At 43.9% G+C, this 20,169-nt stretch overlaps 2 protein-coding genes across 2 annotated transcripts; both read right to left on the reverse strand.

Annotated features, from left to right (window-relative positions):
• Positions 1–1,981: 1,981 nt before the first annotated feature.
• On the reverse strand, positions 1,982–19,311 carry LOC106635918 (atrial natriuretic peptide receptor 1). Its single transcript, XM_089589759.1, has 25 exons — positions 19,153–19,311; positions 19,002–19,074; positions 18,731–18,901; positions 18,468–18,642; positions 17,894–18,102; positions 9,625–9,739; positions 8,948–9,285; positions 8,786–8,877; positions 8,565–8,703; positions 8,377–8,458; positions 8,165–8,303; positions 8,005–8,082; positions 7,836–7,913; positions 7,615–7,719; positions 7,456–7,509; positions 7,172–7,373; positions 6,932–7,090; positions 4,050–4,126; positions 3,853–3,944; positions 3,641–3,790; positions 3,379–3,571; positions 3,138–3,312; positions 2,975–3,073; positions 2,794–2,885; positions 1,982–2,448 (listed from the first exon to the last, which is right to left on the reverse strand). Exons 1-25 carry the CDS (start codon positions 19,309–19,311, stop codon positions 2,137–2,139), a joined length of 3,558 nt encoding a protein of 1,185 aa, XP_089445885.1. The 3' UTR covers positions 1,982–2,136.
• LOC149375256 (atrial natriuretic peptide receptor 3-like) lies at positions 10,012–11,843 on the reverse strand. The gene is made up of 4 exons (XM_089589706.1): positions 11,531–11,843; positions 11,404–11,429; positions 10,940–11,309; positions 10,012–10,022 (listed from the first exon to the last, which is right to left on the reverse strand). The coding sequence occupies exons 1-4, from the start codon at positions 11,841–11,843 to the stop codon at positions 10,012–10,014; spliced, it is 720 nt and encodes a 239-aa protein (XP_089445832.1).
• Positions 19,312–20,169: the final 858 nt, after the last annotated feature.

Below are 20,169 nucleotides of genomic sequence, written 5' to 3' on the forward strand. Positions count from 1 at the left end.
AGACCCTTTTGAAACGTTGGTTATTATATTCTGTGACAAGTTAGTATAAATTCTCGCGTAAGTTTTTAACATTAAATAATGCGTTATCAGCTGGAACAAAGACAAATTTAACGGGTATTTATGTTCAAACAATATTTATGCGTAGGTACGTTTTTATGGTTTTTATTCAATTATAATTTTTATTTTTTGACGCTTAATACAATCAGTGTGCGCTTTAACATACAATTTTTATAAATAACACTTTGGGTTTTTTTTTTTTTTTTTTTTTTTTTTTTTCACACTCAAGTATATCTTTTCATGTATCACATATTAAATATTTACAGCATTAATTACTTCATTAACAGTGAAAGACACCTCGTGAAAGGGTAGAGTGATAATTGTAAAATTTATGCAAATGTTCAGAAATGTTGACAAGTGCATGGTACATTTATAAATGGGGTACTGTAATTACCATACTTCTTATATATATATATTATCTATAAATTTTAAATGATTTCGCCTTTATTCTTACCAGTAAGAATATGACGAAGGTTTCGAGGAATTTTATTTTATTCAAGCCCACCCTCATACTTTCTTTGTATTTGATTTTATCCAGTATTTTGATATAATTTAATTTTAATACAAAAAGCTTATAATAAATACAATTGAAATTTTTAAATTAACAAAGAAATCTAGCGCAAAATATCGTACAACAAATGCATTTTAAATAACAATAATAGGAAATTTAAAGTTTAGCTTAAATCGCTTACAAACTAACAAAACGTAAAATAAGGGATCGCTTTCGCTGTACTTTAAATAAAGAAGTAAATGACGAGACATGAACACTAATAACAAAGACTTTTGCGACACAACGATTAAGATCGATAACAACAGAGAACGTTTAACACATCAACATCAATTTTATTACATTAATTGTGTTAGCGTAAAATTATTATTTTTCTTTTTCAATGTCATTATCCATCGAACAATCGTAAAAATGGCTAAAAAATTCGAATACATTTCAAACGACAAAGAAAAATTGTATTTTTTCATCCTCGTGCTCAATAGTATATACACTTCTTACATTTAATATTAGCTCTAAACTTTTTATTTGTTTATTTGTAAAATTCATCTATAATGTAAACATGTAAACATGTACTTTTTCATGGTAACTATAACTATTATCAGCAATCTACGAATAATTGAACCTTTTATCAACCGAATAAAATATTCACGCGTGCGTATTACACTCAAAGTGCACACAATAAAATATACACGTATCAAGTACAATAATTAATTTTTAAATATTTTTACGAGTAATCTCCATGCGCTTATTTATTTACACTTGATAAACTTTTTTTTAAATGTGTTTTCCTTCTGTTTTTTGAAAACACATAAAAAATTACCAACTGGAATAAAATATTTAATAATGTCGGAACCACAGTTAACAGATCAATAAATTATCATCCATTTTTGCAACTTTACTGACATAAATAATCCACGTAACAATTAATAAATTATTTACAGTATTCGTTCAGCTGTTCGATAAAATCCAACATTTAATAAAAATCAACAAATCGATCATATTAAAAAGTTTTGTTACTTTGTTTAAATTTGTTCATCTTTCAATTATTCAACTGTTTTGATGAACTAAAAAATTATTATTAATTGGTCATCTTTGCGTTGGTTTCGCAATATTTATACATTATTTAGCACAAGTATCAAGTATTTAAAAACGTTTCTCCTTCGCATGCTTATACTCGTATTAAAATGCTAAAAAATTTGTAAACAGCGGTACAAAGAAAATCATTAAAAAAAATGCGCTTGAATACACTTGTAATTCGGACAGGTTGTAAATATTTTTTTCTTCTCATTGCTCTCTTGAGCATATTTTGATTTTTACGACACAAATGGAGTATATATTGGAACATGATTTTGGCAAACGAGCTCGAGAGAAACTCTGTGAAATGAAAAAAAAAAAAAAAAAAAAAAGTATTGAAATAATGACACTTGGTATATCGTTAAAACGATAAAAACAATGAGTATTGGAGATTAACCGTGCAGCGGAGACCGCTGTAGTGTAACGAATGAAAAAATAAATAAAAGCTCAGGGTGGAATTTCCTCTGTCGAAAGCTCGAGAACACACTTCGAGGTGTTTAAGGTACCGAAGTGGCGGGTAAGAGAAGAGGCGTGCTGGGGGTGCTGTCGGCGTTGTAGTTGGCCGGGCCATCGTTGACACCGACCTGCTGCTGCTGCTGTTGCTTCGGTGACGGCAAAAGCTGCTGCTGTTGAGCCAGTGATGCGGGAGAAGAGGGAGCGCCATTGGTAAGGGAGTGCCTGGGCGTTGAAATTGCGGGGATTTGGTTTGAGCTCGACGACTCCAGGCGGACCTGCTGGACTACATTGTTCTCCGTCTGACTCGACGGTTTCTCGCCCATCAACCAGTACGTGGTCATCTTACCTTTGCCCTGTTCGTTTGTACAATGTGTTATCGTTTTTCTTTCAAGCTCAAATTTTCAACAAAATCAAAACTTTTACTATTAAATTTACTTTTTTTCTCTTTGTTACCACATTTGGGCACAATTGTTTTATGGACTTTTTTTTTTTTTTTTTTTTTTTTTTTTTACACACACCATAAAAAACAAAATTGTTTCCAGACGAATTTTAAATATTAAATTTTATTGTTGAGCATGCTTGAAACAAAATATTTAAATACTCTTAGCAAGGAGTTAAAATTATTTTTTTTTAATCGATAAAACACACGCACTCGAGTCTACTTATCAGTAATTTTAGAAGTTATGTAGAAAAAATACCTTCAAGTCGACCTCTCCTCTGCAAACGAGATCGAACGTGCCGAAGGTGTCGAGAATTTCCTTGGTTTTCGGGCTCACGTGTATTTTGAGAGCTGCAACATGAAAAAAAAAAAAAATAATAAAATAAAATAAATAAATAATAATAATCAAGAGGATCGGTATCTAAAGTCCACGGACTCACCTTGGCCGTTGCTTTCCATCCTCGAGGCCGTGTTGACCGTGTCCCCGAACAGGCAGTACCTGGGCATCTTCAAGCCCACGACTCCAGCGACGCATGGACCTACAAAGAAACAACGTTCCCTCAAAATTGTCCATCTCCAACGTTAAATTATACAAGCACCCACCGCTGTGCATGCCGATCCGCAGTTTGAGCTGCTCGTTCGGCCTGTGCCTGATGCGGAAGGTCATGACCGTGTCCCGCAGAGCCAAGCTCATCCTGGCTATCTCCCGGGCGTGGTTGGTCCCGTTCCTCACCGGCAGCCCCGAAACCACCATGTAAGCGTCCCCTATCGTCTCCACCTAAACCAACGACAATTTCCTACGATGCATCACCACCGGGTATAAAATGGGGGGTCATTGGCCTACCTTGTACACGTCAAAGTTCCCGATGATCGAGTCGAAACACGTGTACAGATCGTTGAGCAGATCAACCACCTGGAGGGGCGTGCTTTCGGCCGAGAGGCTCGTGAAGCCGACAATGTCGCTGAAGTATATGGTCACCTGGTCGTAGGTCTCGGCGATCAGGCTCCGACCCACGATCAACTGCGACGCCACGGACCTGCAACGAAAATTTCGTCCTTTTTGCTCGAGTAATCATCCCAAAGGGATGAAATAAAGGGAGGCTCACTTGGGCAGCAACTGATAGAGGAGTTCCTCGCACTTGCGCTTCTCCTCGAGGTAATCGGCAGTGCGCTCGGCCACCAGGTTCTCCAAATTGTCCGCGTAGTGCTCCATCCGCGACAACAAGTTGTCCAGGATGTTGTCTATCCGGCCGTCCCTGCGAACAATAATACACAATTCGAGGTGGCGTTTGCATTACCTCCCGTACATCGATTATACTTGTTGATTTTCCGAACGATTTCCTTGAGGTTCGTGAAATCGGGCCGGCCAGCCGGATCCTCGGCCCAGCATCTGTCCATCAGCGACGCCATCTGCACCAGCCGAGAAACAAAAACAACAACAACAACAATGTTTTATTTGCACCGTTTGATCGCCAATTGGAGATTTGCTAAACTCGTGTATATGTATAACGTTACTTCTTCGTCGACGGAGGTGTCGTCGACAAAGGGCCTCAGAGGAGATCCGCCGCCTCGTCTCACCCCTTCGATGATCTCTGCGAAAGTGAATGGTTGGATGAAATAAAAAATGTAGGGTCTTTTTGTCATTGTTGTCATTGCCACTGTTGCGACGTGCACATTCAAAGGGTCACGTGGGGGGGGGAGGGAAAAAAGGTGCCACCGACGTACTGTGCTTGTAAAGATCCTCGAGGTAGGTGCTGCAGTGGTCGCAGTTGAGGGTGCAGTGGGGCCTGCGGACCTCGAGCAAGGGACTGACGGCGCGCCGAGGACTGGTACCCCCGTCGGGGCTGGCTCCCGGTATAGTCGGCAACGCCAGGCTGCTCGTGCTCGACGCGTTGCTGCTTCTCTCGCCCATTGTGTCCTTCCTCTTTTGGCGCTTGATTGGACTTTTTTTTTTTTTTTCTTTTTTTTTTTCACTCCACGGTTTTTTCACCCCAACTCATGTGTATCGCTCTCCTCCCATGGTCTTTTGCTCCCTCCTTCAAAGGGCGTTTTTGGCTTTGCGCGATGGGGCCAAGATCGTATTTAGCTGTGTTTAGTGCCACCAAAGATTCTTTGTTCTGTATCTCACGTAAGCGCGAAAACTCGGGCTTTTTCTACCCAAAACCCCTGGCCGATCCCCGTTTGCTCTGTGGTACAATTCTTTTTTTTTCCCTCTCGTCATGTACAAGCAACAGTGACTGGCGACACTACATATAGTCTATTTTTAAAGAAATTGGAGTCGTAACTAGTTCACGAAGCGATCAAAAGCTCAGAAAACAAGTATCGAAAACGTTTATCGGATCGTAAGTTACGGGCACTCCGGATGAATAATACAGAATAATGGTGTTGTGAAAAAAGTAATTGGTTGTTGTAACTTGTGATCCGATAATGGAATCTGGATCTTTTCGAGCTTTTTTTTTTTTTTTTTTTATGATGCCATTCACCCGTGCGTATCGATTTTCAAAATGAAAATAAAACTTGTTCAGCGGAGCAAGCTATGATTGGCCAGCCGAAATTAGGGGTTTCGAGGATATGCCACATTTCGTGGCAACTTTGTGTATCGTATTGTCTTTCAAAAGTAACGAATAATGATCAATTTGAATAAGCCGAGATCACCCACCCTTTGATAATCTATTTTCCAATAAAACTAAGAAAGGCATCCTTGATGTACGAAACAACAGCATCATCGGCTCGTTAGGATGAATCATGAAGGAGAGACGGCAGAGAAAAAGCGATCGAGGAAACAACAATGCTACGTGACAGGGAGTTTTTTCCCTTCCGGCGTACGCTGCTGTATAGATTTATACATCAACACACACACACACACAGATTCAACCGACAATGGGGCATGACGGTACACCCGACGGTGACCCACATTGCATAAGCGCAAGAATAATATCTTTCTTTTCTCGCGCCCGATGGGTACCATTGTCTCGCGCTTCCCTCTCTCTCTCCCGCTTCCCTGCAGCCTCCGTCACCTCTCGAGCGAATCGATACACACACCGGAAACACTGACGGCTCGCGTCCTACGCACCTATTTTTTTTTTTTTTTTTTCTTTTTCGCACCGGTCTCGGCTTTTTCCGGAGCGTCGCCGCCGGAAGCTGAAGAAAAAGACCCCCCCGCTCCCGCGTTCCGATCGATCATGTATATACACACACCACATGGGTGCAAACTCGTGTTGCCCTAATCTTCCGTATCAGCATCCGCCGATGATTCTATCGTACTTTAATACACGTCCCTCTTTCCTCCCCCAAACATTTCCGTGCCTCTCACCGCCTTCCTGTTTTCTTCCGCCTCCACACCCCATACCCATATATTTTTTTCTCCCTCCCATTGTTGTCATCGATATCGAATACCGTTGGATTCCTGAGTTTTCGTTATATATATACATTTTTTTTTTCGTCAACGAGTAAAATGTATAAACGAAATAAACACCCTTCACCACGTTTTTTTATATGTAATTAAATCCCACGAAGATTGTGCAGAGAGACACACGATATAAACTCGAGAAGAAAAAAAAAAGGGCTTGAAAATCCAATTTAATTTAATTCGTCACCGGATTGGCGATTTACCTTGAACTACCCTGAGGAGGGAGCAAAAGGGCAAAGTATTTTCAAAAGGGACGATGAGCGTGTGCACACGAATATGTGTGTATAGCCTACCAGTGTATGCACACTTACACGCGACACGTAAGAGATTCAGGGGGAGGAGCAAGTGGCACGAGTCAACGTTCGGTCGGACAACGGCTTACGCGACAGGACACTCGGTGTATATACTTACTGACTGGGGGGAAGAAAAAAAAATGTTTTTTTAAATGAAACAAAAGCGACGCGATGCGGGGAAAAGAAAAATAGACGAAGAAAACGATATTAAAAAACAAAAAACAAAAAAAAAAATCACACGCGTCTCGATTTCAATCGGCTCGGTCAAAGTTACGGTCGCGCAAAACAGCTCCGAGGTGAGCTTTCACGCCCCGGCTGGCGCACGTACACGAGCCGACTGAAGTCGCGAGCACCCACCCGCTCTCTATACTCCAAGGGGGTGAAATCGATTTTTGCCAACCCCTACTCTGTAGGCGTATTACGGAGCACACAGCGCCAACGGGGGGGGTGTAGGCTTTCATCGCAGTGTTCTCAGCCGCGCAGCTTCCCTCGGGTCGGCAAGGAAGGTATTTGCACCGATCCCGTTTCTTCCCCCCCGTTACGTTATCGTCGCAAGCTCTCTACTTTCGACCGCGCTTTTCTACAAAGTTACCCTTTTTGGCGAAACACGTGCAACAACAGTGGCAACAATCGAAGGGAGGGGGGGGAAGATCTTAAAAGAGTATAGATATGGTAAAAAAACAATATACACTTACCCCTCGGGGACATGTTGACGCCGTTGCCGAGGTAAAAGAGTCCCTGGCGCACCTCGATCTCGTGGACGATTATCGCGAAGCTGTACACGTCGGCCCTCTGCGTCCCCTCGGCCGGCCTGTTGGCCATCCTCAACAACTCGGGAGCCGTCCACAGCTGTTCTACGCGCGTTTCCGAGTATCATTTCGTTTGTAATACCTACATGTATTTTGGTATGAAAAAAAAAAAAAAACAAAACTCACTTCTCCAGTAGGCGTAGGTGTTGCTGTCCTCGTCCGAGTCCGGCTCGAAGGGACTGGCCGGTCCCCGGAGCTCGTGGAGCCCGAAATCCGCGATCTTGAGGACGAATCGCGAATCCACGAGGCAATTCGTCGACTTGAGGTTGCCGTGGCTACGTATCTCCGAGCAGTGCAGGTAGCTCATGCCCCGCACCACGTCGTTTATCTGTTGTCACGGCTCTATTTCTCATTCCCGTACGATACATCGAATATCAAACGTATACATTATGTGTACAAGAGGTTTTTACCAGGGATATCCGGAAGACCCCGTCGAGCTTCATCTGGTCGTTCTCGAGGATGTCCTGAGCGAAAAACAGCAACAACCGTTTTTTCAATTCTCACGTATTTGTATGTAAACATATTTTCTTTTTTTTTTTTTTTCTTCTTTTTTTGTTTACTCAACTAACCTGCAGCGAGCCCCTGGGACAATACTCGGTGAGTAAGCAGCAGTGCGGCGGCTCGACGCAGGCACCGTAAAATCTCACCAAATGGTCGTGCTGCAGGTCCTTCATCTGCGACATCGTTTTCACCACGTATGTACATTGATGCATATTTTTTTTTTTTTTTTTTTCCTTTTCCACGGCGTATTAATTATATTTTGGTTCGAGAAAAACACGTATATACTCACCCTCTTTAACTCCAAGAGCAGGGGTCGCGAGATTTCGATTTTCTTCCTGGGAATGGACCTTATGGCAACTTTGGAATTCTGCGGGTGTAGGGTTGAAAAAAAAAAAAAAGAAAAGAGTTTGATCATTTTTTTTTTTCTTACACTCCATCACGAATAAATGTATTCTCACCTTGTATATCCCCGTGGGTACAAAGGACTGTTTGTCCACGCCTCCGGCAAAGCTCACGTTGTCCTCGGAAAAAATGGTCTACAACGGAAGAAATACATATACATATATATACACACCGTCGAGGGACGGATTTAATTATCACGCGTAATTAATAGCTCACCAACTGGCTGCCCCGTTGCCTAGCCGTGGCCAGGGAGTATATCGAGCCCGCCTTGAACCTCTCGCTCGGCATCAGAATCACATCCTCCCAGTGGACCTTCCAAGTCATCGAGGCTATTTCCGCCTCCAACTTGTAGTGCCTACCGACAATAAGCCCACATTTTTTGAACCCACCCACCCAAAGCTACTTACATCAAAAGAAACGACACTCACCTGTATATAAAGAGCGAGACGATGATGAGGAACATGACGATCGAGCTGAGTATGATCGAGAGGATCGCGTAGCCCGGCAGAGCTGGAACAATTTGTTGCCGTTTGTGACGATTAACACTTTCAAGTATAATATATGTATATATTTGTACTTGCTTAAAAATAAATAAAAAAAAAAAAAAAAAGGTTACAATTGTCGGGGCACAAGGAGCCGTCGAAGCCGCACGTAGGCGTGTCGGGCGGTGGCTCGAGCCGATGGCCCGACCAGTGTATCCTCTTGCCCGGCACGTACTCCAAAGTCTTGTTGGCCCCGTAGTAATTGGCCACGATCTGTCGGTCAAAGCACACCATACATCGACATCACCTCTAAATAATACACCAAAGTACACGCGCACACGCTATGTATACGCACCTCGAATTTGGAGGTGTTGGGGTTCATGTCGAGCAACGAGTAGTCGGCTATACGGTCGCCGTTCTCGTCGATGTTGACGTCCCCCGTGATACCTGGCCCAAGGGAAATGTGTACCAAAAAAACGAATGAATGACTGAATGAATGAAAAAGAAAGAAAGGAACCTTTGAAGCTGCGAGCCCACATGCGCCGAGTGAGGTTGGCGCCGTCGAGGCTGAGGTTGCCGCCGGGCCGGTCGGGCAGGCTCTCGCGTAGGGCTAGGGCGTAAAGTAGCACAGCGTCGTAAAAGGCCGTGACGAAGGTGGACACCGAGGTGTTGCCAAAGTGAAAGTTGTACTTTGAGGTGGCGAGTTCCTTGACCTTGAGGGAGAACTCGTGGTACTCGGGGTTGTCCGGGGTACGGGTGGTCACCGTCAACAGGGCCTCGTAAGCCTTGCGGGCCTCCTCGTTGCGCTCGGCCGAATCGCCCTCGACTCGCCACGGCTCCTCCATATTTCGCTCGCTGCTCGTCCATGCAACAACAATCGAGTTACATTGACGCGATTGTGGTGCGCGCGGCAGTTATTGCGAATTCCCGTGGATTGACGGACATGCACATAAATATCGATTCGATCATCGCAGCCAATTGACACGATTACCCGTTTCCCACAAACCATCGGATATATATGCATGCACAGGAATGTGTATGTATTTGTTTTACATTTGTATATATATTTCATCATATCTCGCGTTTGCCGTTACTTCATGAAAAGTAAAAAAGGTGGAAAAGAAAAAAAAGAAGATATATATAATATTATACCTACGAGGGTGCGATTAGTTGCAACGGTTGGCTTTTGTTTACCTGCTCGTCAGTTCGATGGAGAAGAACACGTACTCCCCGGAATCCACCATCCCCAGTTCCTTGGCTGCGAGGAGTATCTCTCGTATAGTCGTCGAGTTGGCGCACATAACGACGACTGCGTTCGCATACGCGCGTGTGTGAACACAATAGCGTACAAAGTATTTAGTGATCGGTATGCGCTTGGCGCGTGTAAATGTACATATATCATAAATAATATGCATGAAAGTTGGCTCAATTATTATTTTTTTTTTCGATTGATTAATGGGTACAATGATCGAATTTTATAAGAAAACGACATTTATTAAAGTGACGTTTGATCGATAAATTAAATTGTTTTTTTTTTTTTTCACGTCGTGAAATAGTATATAATTGAACTCTGGAAAGGACCTACAAACCTACTGTATCGTTCAATTTTCAATAATAAAAAACCGATACACGCCATAATAGCGTTACCACACCTCGACACGACTCTGGATACCCCAGATGAAATTTTTTTTCTTTTTTTTTCGTGAAACCAAGCTTACCAATGCTCAAACTTGGTACACCATATACCTACGCAAAAGGGTGGTGGTGCAAAACTACAAGCGATAAACTTGCTTTTCTCGTACACGGGAAATACTTAATGTATTAACATATTAGTTTTGCGAGCAACAATTGTAAACGTTAAATTGTTCACACTATAGTTATTTAATTAGGCGTGACTCGTGTGTACAGTTTCATGGTCATTGAAGTAAACACCCCCTCGTGAGGCACGTACAATGAGTTTTAATTTTGTAGACGGTAAGGCTCATTCGTTTACACCAATAACGCGCCCCTATGTACAAACGTTTATTGTTGCGAACGCGATGCTAGTATATACAAATTGAACTCGGTATGCGTAGCGCATGTATAGCGCGTAAAGCTTCGCAATGAGAATAACTGAGGTTTGGAGAGCTATATGTACACCTTTGTCGCGGCAAAACGGGGGGTAGGGAGAGAGGGAGTCTGTTTCGACCAGTACATAGTTTGGAAGCCATATGATAACCACATAGCTTTCACGCATAGCTATCAGGTTTAAGATTATTCATGAATTAAAAAAAAAAAAAAAAAAAAAAGCAATTTGCCTTCACATGTAATGTATTGTCGACATTGATTGTCAAATAAACGAGCATATTCGCTTTGTTGGAAACGCGTGTGATAAATTATAGATAAAACATTTGGCTCAAAAATATACATAATGTACACTTGTATACATTGAATCCCATTAGCGATTACTGTATATGTATAAAAGTACAAGAGAGGATGAAGCACATAATATATGTATGTATGAATATACTTCTCGCGGACTTGGCGACGAAAGTGAGTAGGTCCCTGTAGTCCCTCGGGGTGGCGATCTCCTGGTTGAAGCTCTTGTAGGCGGATGTCTGGTTGAGGGCGGTGTAAACGGCCCCGAGGGTAAAGTGGCAGCGCGAGTTGCCCCGGCTGCTGGCGAGGGCGTGATTGTGAAATAGTAGGGCAGCCACCTTCCACCCGAAGCCCCGCAATATGAAGCGCAACGCTTCACCGACCAGCCTGTGCGAGCCCATCATCCGCGTCAAGGTCGGGTAGTGCTCGCGCTTGTGACGAAAGGCGTCAGCTTGGCCGCCCGCCGTCAACACCGGTATACCCCAGACGCCCGCGTAACGGGCCACCGGAGCCAGCACGTACTACAACCCAACGCTTCCCGTCAGTTTTTACCACACCCCCCCCCCTTTTTTTTTCTTTTCATTTTTACATCCAAAGCTTTCTACATTTTCTCACCTCGCACACGGGCCCCAGAAACACGTCTACTCGTTCCCAGTTGAAAGACACAAAAAAAAAAAAAAAAAAAAATATCAATTAGATGGATGGATATACGTATTGTGTTGTATTGCGTGGCGATGTATACCTGCGGAGTTGTTGTTGTGAAAGTCAAAGGCGGCGAGGGGCCCGTGGGTGCTCGAGCACTGTGAGTCCCGGTGGTCGAGCTCGATGCGCCAGCCAGGCAGGGGACCCCGAGCGGAGCTGACGTGTCTCGCGGCTAGTAGTACCGCGGGGAGGATCTTGGGTAGGCTTTGCTCGTGGAGGCCGGGCTCGGCGGGGGCTATCACCGCCAGGTTGACCACGCGGCCGTTGACGCCTCCCGGTGGGGCTGCCTCGGTGCGGCCCGGCGGTGGCGAGCGCAGCAGCACCACCAGGAAGCTCCACTCGACGAGCCTCATTGGCGCGGGAAACCCTCATCCCCCTCGGCTCGCCGATGGCTCATGTACTGTACACGGGCAATTTTTTCTTTTTTTTAACCGCCTATAGGCGGATACCGATACCGATTCGCTTCCTCTCTTCTTCCATCCACCGCTTAGTCGCTAGTATAACTTTACACTCCAAGTACGCGCAATTAATATTCGCGGTGTAATTAACCACGTATAATTTGCTCCCTTCACCGCACCCATATACGTACTCTATTATTTTTATATATATCCGTACGCGAATACAATAAAGGAGAAGTGGAAGCGAAGAGCCGAGAGCGAAAGCAGCTGTTGGCCGCGCTTTTATGAGAGCTGTCCTCTTGTCGTGTATACTGGGAAAACCTGACAACAGCAGCTGGCCTGTACGTACACGTATATACACTAGTTGATCGTCGCGCTTTGTGTGATGGTGCAGTTGTTTGAAGACATGGAGTTTCGGTAAATGGGGTTTTAACGCCGAAACTAATTTACCCGGTCACCGCTTGTGCGATTGAATTTTCAATCATCGTGATTTCCCAAGGCTTTTGATGAACAATTATTCTCGTTTCATTCTCACCGTTGCAGCTCGTGTACGTGTATCGGTCGTGATTACGCGCGTATAATTGCTTCGCGACCCTGTACAGGAACTATTTTTAAAATCAAAGGCGAACGGCATGATGGGGCAGCTGCGAGCAATTTTTAAAAAAGTGACTCGGCGACCAATCGTATATGACCATCACGTACACGCTAGATATATCTGAACTCGAGCGTGTGTATTTGAGTTTACCATCAGTGATGTCTCGGTACTATTTCGGTCAAGCAGATGTTACCCGGCGACAACAACAGCAAAGATCAAGCGGAGACAAAGTTGCGCGGAGCTACAATATATATGTATAATTATGTCGTTTCCCTCCGATGCTTACTATTACGGGTGTGTTTTTGCGAGTTTTATTGCTTATGGGTTGATTTTTATACAATGTATATATACGTATTCACACCCACGAATCGAAATGCAAGTTAGCGAGCTAAAAGCACGTCAACGTCACTTTGTGGTTGCTGTACCGTTGCTGTTCCAAAATCGGCGAAAGAAACAAAAGCACGCGTGTAGCTGGACAAACGACAAATTGGACCCGATCGGCCCGACAAGTGCCCTATGTGTATTACCTCGGTTTGGCCATTATTTGCGAAAATGAGCAATAAATATTAGCCAACGGCTAATGAACCTCGACGGACCGTCAAATCCGATTTACGGCCTGTGCCCGGGGTAAGCCGCGACGGGATTAAATGGAAATCCTCCCCCCCCCCCTACACACCTTTGCCTCGAAAAACCACTGTCTTTACCTCGAAAATTTCAATTTTTTTTGACGTTCCGCGTAACTCATTTGATCGTTGAAACGATCGACATCGTGTAACAACGTAATATATTTATTGAGGAAAACAATTTCTTTTTTTTTTTGGAACGGTACGAAATTTAATTCGGGAAATCCCGCGGTCATTTCGAAGATTAAGGGATTTTTCGTTACAATCCGGGATTTAGGAAGAATTTTCGGGACGAGACGTGCAATCTCGTATACGATTTTTGTGTCTAGCTTAGCCCAGGCTTTCCCGTTGAACATTAATTGGCGTACTTGTATCGAAATAACACGAGTAAATATTTTCATGTTTAAAAAAGAAAAAAAAAAAAAAAAAACACTAATGGCACAACAAAAGGAGCGTAAATTTTGAGACTCGTGTACGCAGGATTTGTACTGTATTTTAGTATACCTTTCGTAATCTGCTGAATAAAAGTATACTAAATCCTGATTTTGTGAGAAAGAGAGAGGGAGCGAGCCGGTGATTTATGTGTCGAAAAAAAAACCTCCGTGCCACCAGATAAAGAGTGAATTAAGTCGCGTTGCTTTGCATAAGTGCCATTACTATATACAATGCAGAAAAAACAGCGACACAAAACACCGGCAGACCAGTCGATAGTTTCACTGAGTATTTACAATTTAAATTACACGTAAAAAAAAAAAAAAAAAAAAAAAACAGAAAAAACCCACTAACTATTGAAAAAAAGGAAGAACAAAAAAACCCGAGAATTTTCTATTCAAGAAGTGCGCGTCGCGCGGTATATGATTGTTATATGACAGAACACGGGGCTGCAACAATCGTAAAACGAAAAAGAACAATCGAAACTAGTGGTCGACTGCACGGCGCCGGGCTTACTGGCGCGGGTGGCGCTTTGCCGAGCGAATTTTCAACGCTACGCCACCTCTCTCTCTCTTCCTTGCGCTCTCGCGCGCACCTCTCTACCCGTGCACATGTATATACATACACATCCTTTTTCCCCCCCTGATCCTGGTCAGATGGCTGCAGGCTGGCTGGTTCCTCGCCTGCCACTCCCTAAATTCGCCCATATACACCCAAACCCTTTTTTTTTTTTTTTTTTTCATTTCAACTCTGGACCGCCCACCCCCCCCCCCAGCTTCCTTTCTCGTTACTTTGCTCTTTTACCTTTCATCGTCAACTTGGACGGGCCAGCCTGGCTTTTGCGCATCCTCGATCCTATACATACACCACACCCGCTTCCGACAGTTTCGCAATTCCTTCCCCTACCCGGCCCGGCTTTCCTCGCAAATTCTACGACGGTGATAAAGTTACTCCGCCGCGCTCGTGCTCGCCTCGCCGACAGTTTTTTCTTTTTTTTCTTTTGCCTATATACCCCCTTTTTTTTCATACACACACTGCACGCACCTAATCTTTTCACGGGAAATCCCGTAATTACCGGAAGAAAATTGTTTCGTATATATATATGGAAGAGCACCTCCGCGTCTCGGCTCGTGTGTATAATATACTAGCGCGCATTCATCCGCGATAATCTAATCGGGCTCGCGTCACCTGTACACGGCACAAGTTTCACCCACGACCCCAACTAATATTACTTTTGCGTCGCGCTAATTGAGTTTAGCCGGCAAATGGTTCGCCTCCTACTCCTCGATCTGTCATCTAGAAATGCAAACTACGAGTCGACGAGTTTACGGGGGTGGGTGTTGTTCCAATGAAACTAAACTCTTCCTCTCGATATATATATATACAGTTTCGATCAAGGATACATTTCGAGCTGCGTCGAGCTTTTCGATGAGTGGGCGGTTTTTTTTTTTTTATTGGATCCACTACAAAAAAGAAGGCACGAGCGGGAAAAGCTTTTACATTTAAAATACATGTATACGCATAAATCCTCGCCCGAAACGCAAAGCATCGGTCCGAAGGATGGACTACACCTCGATCTCCGTATACAATTCCTCAAAACTCTGGCCTATAAGGTGTCTCCGGTTATCCCTCGACGTTTGACTCATCTCTTTCTTTTGGCTTGCATTGTCTTTTTTCCGATCTCTCGTGTATATATATTGTGCAGCTTTGTTGTACCATAGCTCGTTAAGATTGGAATAATATTCACGTGCGACGAGCCATATCGAGGAATTTTGTTTCAAGGGTATAATGCTTACAAGGACATTGCATTATGACATCACATTCGGTATTACAGCAAGTATGTAGTATATGTGACGCCTCGGTTGTAGTTTTCGTCGATACTTCGTGCTTACCGATTGACTTGGCTCTAATGTCGTAAAAGTTCCAAGGATTCAGTAGTAAAACCCCCCCAATGGTCAGACACCACGCCACGTAGGTATATACGGCACAAAACTTACGATGTACAATATACACATTTTTATGCTGAGTGTAGAAATTTTCGCAACGCTAGAGCTCGAGTTCTGACGTACAACTTTCTCTCGGCAGACAATTTCTCGTTCCCGCGTACAAAAAATGACTATGTGCGTGCACGTTGCTTTGGAAGCGCAATCAAGATACAATGAGCTTTCCGATTTCCAACTTTGTGACACCCAAGGCTGCACAACGTTTTATGCTTCTTAAGTTCACCGAATAGCTCATTACATTAAATACATGATAAGGTACTTTGAAATGTACAAACAAAAATTTTGCAAAAGTACAGCAAGATACATTAGTTTTTTTAATGTCATTTAAATTTTTTTGAAGGGTATGGATAAAACAGCTTGCAAAGCTCGTAAATGCCGTTTTTTGTATCTACACGTGCGCAATTAAGATAAGTTGAATGAACTTGAATGGCTTAATGCGTTTTAACTTTGTTTTATTAACGGCTGTTCAGTTTTGTACCTGAATATTTGCCGACAAACCTTTTCTAAATTCAAATTGCGTCACGTTTGTTATTCTTGTATTAAAGTTGAAGTAATTTTCCGATCATACGCCTTTATCATCGCGTACATTTGCAATGCCCAAGAGACCGTTTTACCTTTACTCTTGTACCTTTATTTATCAATGTACTAGAATTTCTACTTTAACTTTTGTCTCTATAAATATTGTTCTGCGAGCATAGTATGTTAGTTAGCGCGCCACGGCGGCAGAGAAAGCTTCTCTCCGCTTGCCTTCACTTGAGCACATTTTCCTAATTTAAGCACTGTAAATATATTGTATAAATTTTTATTGCACATTTGCGTTACATTTATTTTGCCGTAAACCACTTCCACCTCCACACGACTGAACTGGATTGGGAGCAGCATAAAACCCCTTCCCTCGTGAACAACGGCAATCTATGATTAAAAATTTCTTTTTCACAAGTGTTTATCCGAAAAAGTCCTTGGTAAAAGAAATTTACCATAGTTTATCTTTATGTCGGGGACAAAGTATTTTTATACGTGAGCGGATAAACTTTGAATGCGGGATTTTCAATAAGTGTGAAAGTATACGCGCCAGTTTATTTATATACCTCTTAATCGCCTTATCTACGACTTTAGGAGCGATTATCGAAATGAAAGTGGAAAAAAGGATGTATTTCAAATGCACGGCTTTGATAATAAACGCAAAGCCAATAAAATTATGGATTTTACGTTTTTTCACGAAATATATAATTAAAAGTATAACAAAAGTAAGGTTTTTTTTTTTTTCTTCTTTTTTCAAACTTTCTCCCCGAAAATTATTCAACAGTTAAAATTGTTTATTAAATTTGTTTTCAAGAGCTTCGCATCTACTCTTAAAGCAGGAAAATATTATTCTCCTTCCATCTCAAGAGACGAATAAAAAGCTGCATTTTCTCGACTCCACTTGAATCTCCAGCTATCAGATTTTGCGGTGAGGAAAAAAAAAAATATTAATAATTCCAACCGGATGTTAACCTACTGGCACACTTGATATAAGAATTCACTCGACGCCCGGAAATGTACGCGTTATTATTTTCTTTATTTTTCACCGATAAAAAAAAACGCAAATCACCTCAAGCGCGTGCACGTACATGAACCTCCCGATTGCCAATGTCCGCCCGTAAGCCGAAACGATATAACGATTAAAATTAAAACTCAAATACGACAAATTCCTAACTCCGTGGGGAGGAGGAGGAGAAAAAAAATAAACAAAAGAAAAAGTCGATATCGCGATCACCACGAAGCTCGTGAAAATGTTTGTCTCTCCCCCGGTCATCCACTGCCACGGATACTCCGAAAGGGGGGTTGGGGGTGCAGGGCAAACGTGCACCAGAAATAGCGGCTAATGAAAACGTCGTCGCCATCAGGTAAGTAATCTGTCATCCCACCCACCCACGTGCCTCTCAAATTCCCCCTCTCTCTCTGTGTGTGTACGTAATACGTATAGGGTACAAAAGTGCCCATTTCCACCCTCGTCATCCCTTTGCCATCTTCCTCGTCACCTCCACCCCCCCCCTTATGCCGTGACTTTTTATTGTGGCCACCCTTTATTGCCGTATCCCCTGCAACACTTGTATACGCGCGTGGGGGGGGGGGAGCGATCGAACGGCGCTTTTATTGTCTCTCGCGTCCACACCCGATCCCCTTCGTTGTACTCAAAGAAGAGCCGGGGAAAAATTTAATCTCGAGCTAATGGCTCTCTTGTATTTATCGCGGTGTTGTCGAAGAAAGAGAGAGAGAGATACGAGAGGGGAAAAAAAATCATCCTTTTGGACTCCGAGTCTGTCGAGGTATGTGGTTTGAACATTGCATAATATACACGCATGTACTCACCGCTGTGGGTGACCCCGACGTGTTTCCTGAGCATCCACGGGTAATCGTCGGTCGGCGTGGCGTCGATGTCGTACGTCCCGAAGGATAGGTCCGGCCTCTTCTTCACGAACTCGACCATCGACTTCATCATCAGCTGGCAGGTGTGTCGGCCTCCCAGCTTCGCCTGGCCGTTCGTGTCGTACAGCAGGTGCACTTTCTTCCACCGATGCCTTTTCACGAGGACCACAACATGCGTATACTTATATATATACATCCTCATACGTATATAGCATGGAACCGCGATTATAATGTATACACATACGTAGCGATCGCAATCGGCGTGACTTGTCCGATGTTGAAATTTAAAAAAAAAAAAAAAAAAAAAAAGAAGCCCCCGATCGATACAGATCGTCGTCGTTTCTCGACTATATTGTATGTATTGCATGCGCTGGCATTGATTATTGTTTACTCGGAGAGTGCAGTGAATGAAAGATAAAAGGAAGCGCCGCTCGGTTGGATCGTTCCGAGAGAGGGGAAGTAAAAATCGGCAACCCGTACGTGAAGCCGTTTACACGGGTGTGCGCGTATAGCTCACCAGTCCATGAGGTCGATGAGGAAGAGGGCGACGTCGCGAAAGGCGAGCATACCGACCCTCACGGTCATAAAGTACTCGTCCCGGCAGTCGGCCTTTCTCTCGGTGAAGTCGAAGGTGAAGCCACCGGTGGTGATCAGCGGGGCGCCCAGGAACTTGCTGATCCTGCCAACGCTCGCTACGAACCGCCAGTGTCAATACATGTATATATTATAATACATACAAGCCCCGAAGAGTAAGTTGGGGGAAACAAAGAAAACTCTCACCGACGCAGTAGTCGCACGTGGGCCCGAAAAAGACGTGCACGCACTTGGAGAAGCTGTCGAGCGCCCCGATTTGGGCGTAAGTCGCGTCGCAATCGTCGTCCTGCGGGATGAACTTGAGCTTCAGCCACGGGGGCAGGAGACCCAACGATCTCGCCTTTGCCACCCCCAGCTCTGAAACAACCGAGCCACATATATATATTTATACGCGCAAAACAACAACACCACTGTATATATATATATTATAATATAAGTATTTAATGTGTATACCGACCCAAGACAGGCATGACGGCGCCGAGGGATATCTCGTATCTGGGATCGTCGGGTAGCAGCACCGCGGCCCTGAGCTGCAACAAAAACAAAACGTAATTTGCCGATAAACGAAGAATCGTTCGTGTATGTATGCGAGAGAGCGAGAAAAACACCTCGCAGCTGGTGGCCACGCCCCGGGGGTCATAGTTGCACAGAGCCTCGCAGTCGCGTTGTAGCTTGGCCATCCTGCAGGGGGCTCGGTGATGCATGGCTCGCGAGGTCCCCGGCACCTGGAGAACCACCGCCACGAGGAGCACCGCCTCAACAAGCATCTGCGCCCACGGCCATCTCCGTCACCGATCACCCGAGGAGCAACCCCAACAGCCGGACCCAACTACACCCCGGCCATCTTTCGCCCCGTCGTCGCTCACTCTCGATTCAATCATCGGTCAAACGTATATATACGAAGCACACGGACACTCTACGTATACACTAATAACATCCACCGTACGACCTTGGCACACTGCTTCTTTTTTTTTTTTTTTTATAACACAACGTTAATTCACCCCGCGTTGTTCGGCCGATTGATGTACATTAGATGCGTGGCTTCTTTTGTCCGTATATATATATACCTGTACACGTTGTGCGCGACGATTTTCTATCGGTGCAGTGGACGGGCGCGCGATATCGCAAATATATTTGTCACGCTTATCGATGTGCCGCGCTATCGCGATAGTTTCTCCCCCCCCCTCCCTTATACTTCTTCCACTCTCTCTCTCTCTAATGTCAATTCCGATGTTTATTCGTGGACGCGTCGTCGGTGACGATTTATTACCTCGTGCCGTGTCAATTTTCCGAATATTAATTTGGATCGTTGTATCGCCCCGTATAATATATACCTGAAACTTGTCTACACAGGATCATACGTAAGAATAGGGTATGATACTTTGATGTTTTAGTTTTTTTTTGTTTTTTTTTTTTTATCGCAAGGAAGAGGAGAGAAAAAAAATCGGTGCGAGTCCTCTCGCCGAGCCGGCGAAATCTAAACTGAGCGTGTATATATTATAGGTAAGAGCCGTGCAGCGAGCGCGGCTATATAGTGGATATATATATATGGCACCGGACGTACGTGTGTACGGGGTACAAGCGCGTCGATGGATTATACGTGTGGGATCCTCGAGCCGAGAGGT

Source organism: Copidosoma floridanum, unplaced genomic scaffold, assembly GCF_036245765.1.
Source record: "Copidosoma floridanum isolate Cflo_tuat_1 unplaced genomic scaffold, Cflo_Japanese_pri ptg000009l, whole genome shotgun sequence".
NCBI classification, from domain to species: Eukaryota; Metazoa; Arthropoda; class Insecta; order Hymenoptera; family Encyrtidae; genus Copidosoma; species Copidosoma floridanum.

Excerpts from the sequence above, each read along its gene's own strand:
- LOC149375256 (XM_089589706.1), bottom strand. The coding sequence starts at position 11,843 with ATGAGGCTCGTCGAGTGGAGCTTCCTGGTGGTGCTGCTGCGCTCGCCA. Across the intron at positions 11,430-11,530 it reads TCACAACAACAACTCCGCAG|ACGTGTTTCTGGGGCCCGTG; the intron begins GTATACATCGCC and ends GGGAACGAGTAG. Across the intron at positions 11,310-11,403 it reads TTCTGGGGCCCGTGTGCGAG|TACGTGCTGGCTCCGGTGGC; the intron begins GTGAGAAAATGT and ends GTTGGGTTGTAG.
- LOC106635918 (XM_089589759.1), bottom strand. The coding sequence starts at position 19,311 with ATGCTTGTTGAGGCGGTGCTCCTCGTGGCGGTGGTTCTCCAGGTGCCG. Across the intron at positions 3,313-3,378 it reads GGAACTTTGACGTGTACAAG|GTGGAGACGATAGGGGACGC; the intron begins GTAGGCCAATGA and ends TCGTTGGTTTAG. Across the intron at positions 2,886-2,974 it reads GATGGAAAGCAACGGCCAAG|CTCTCAAAATACACGTGAGC; the intron begins GTGAGTCCGTGG and ends TTCATGTTGCAG.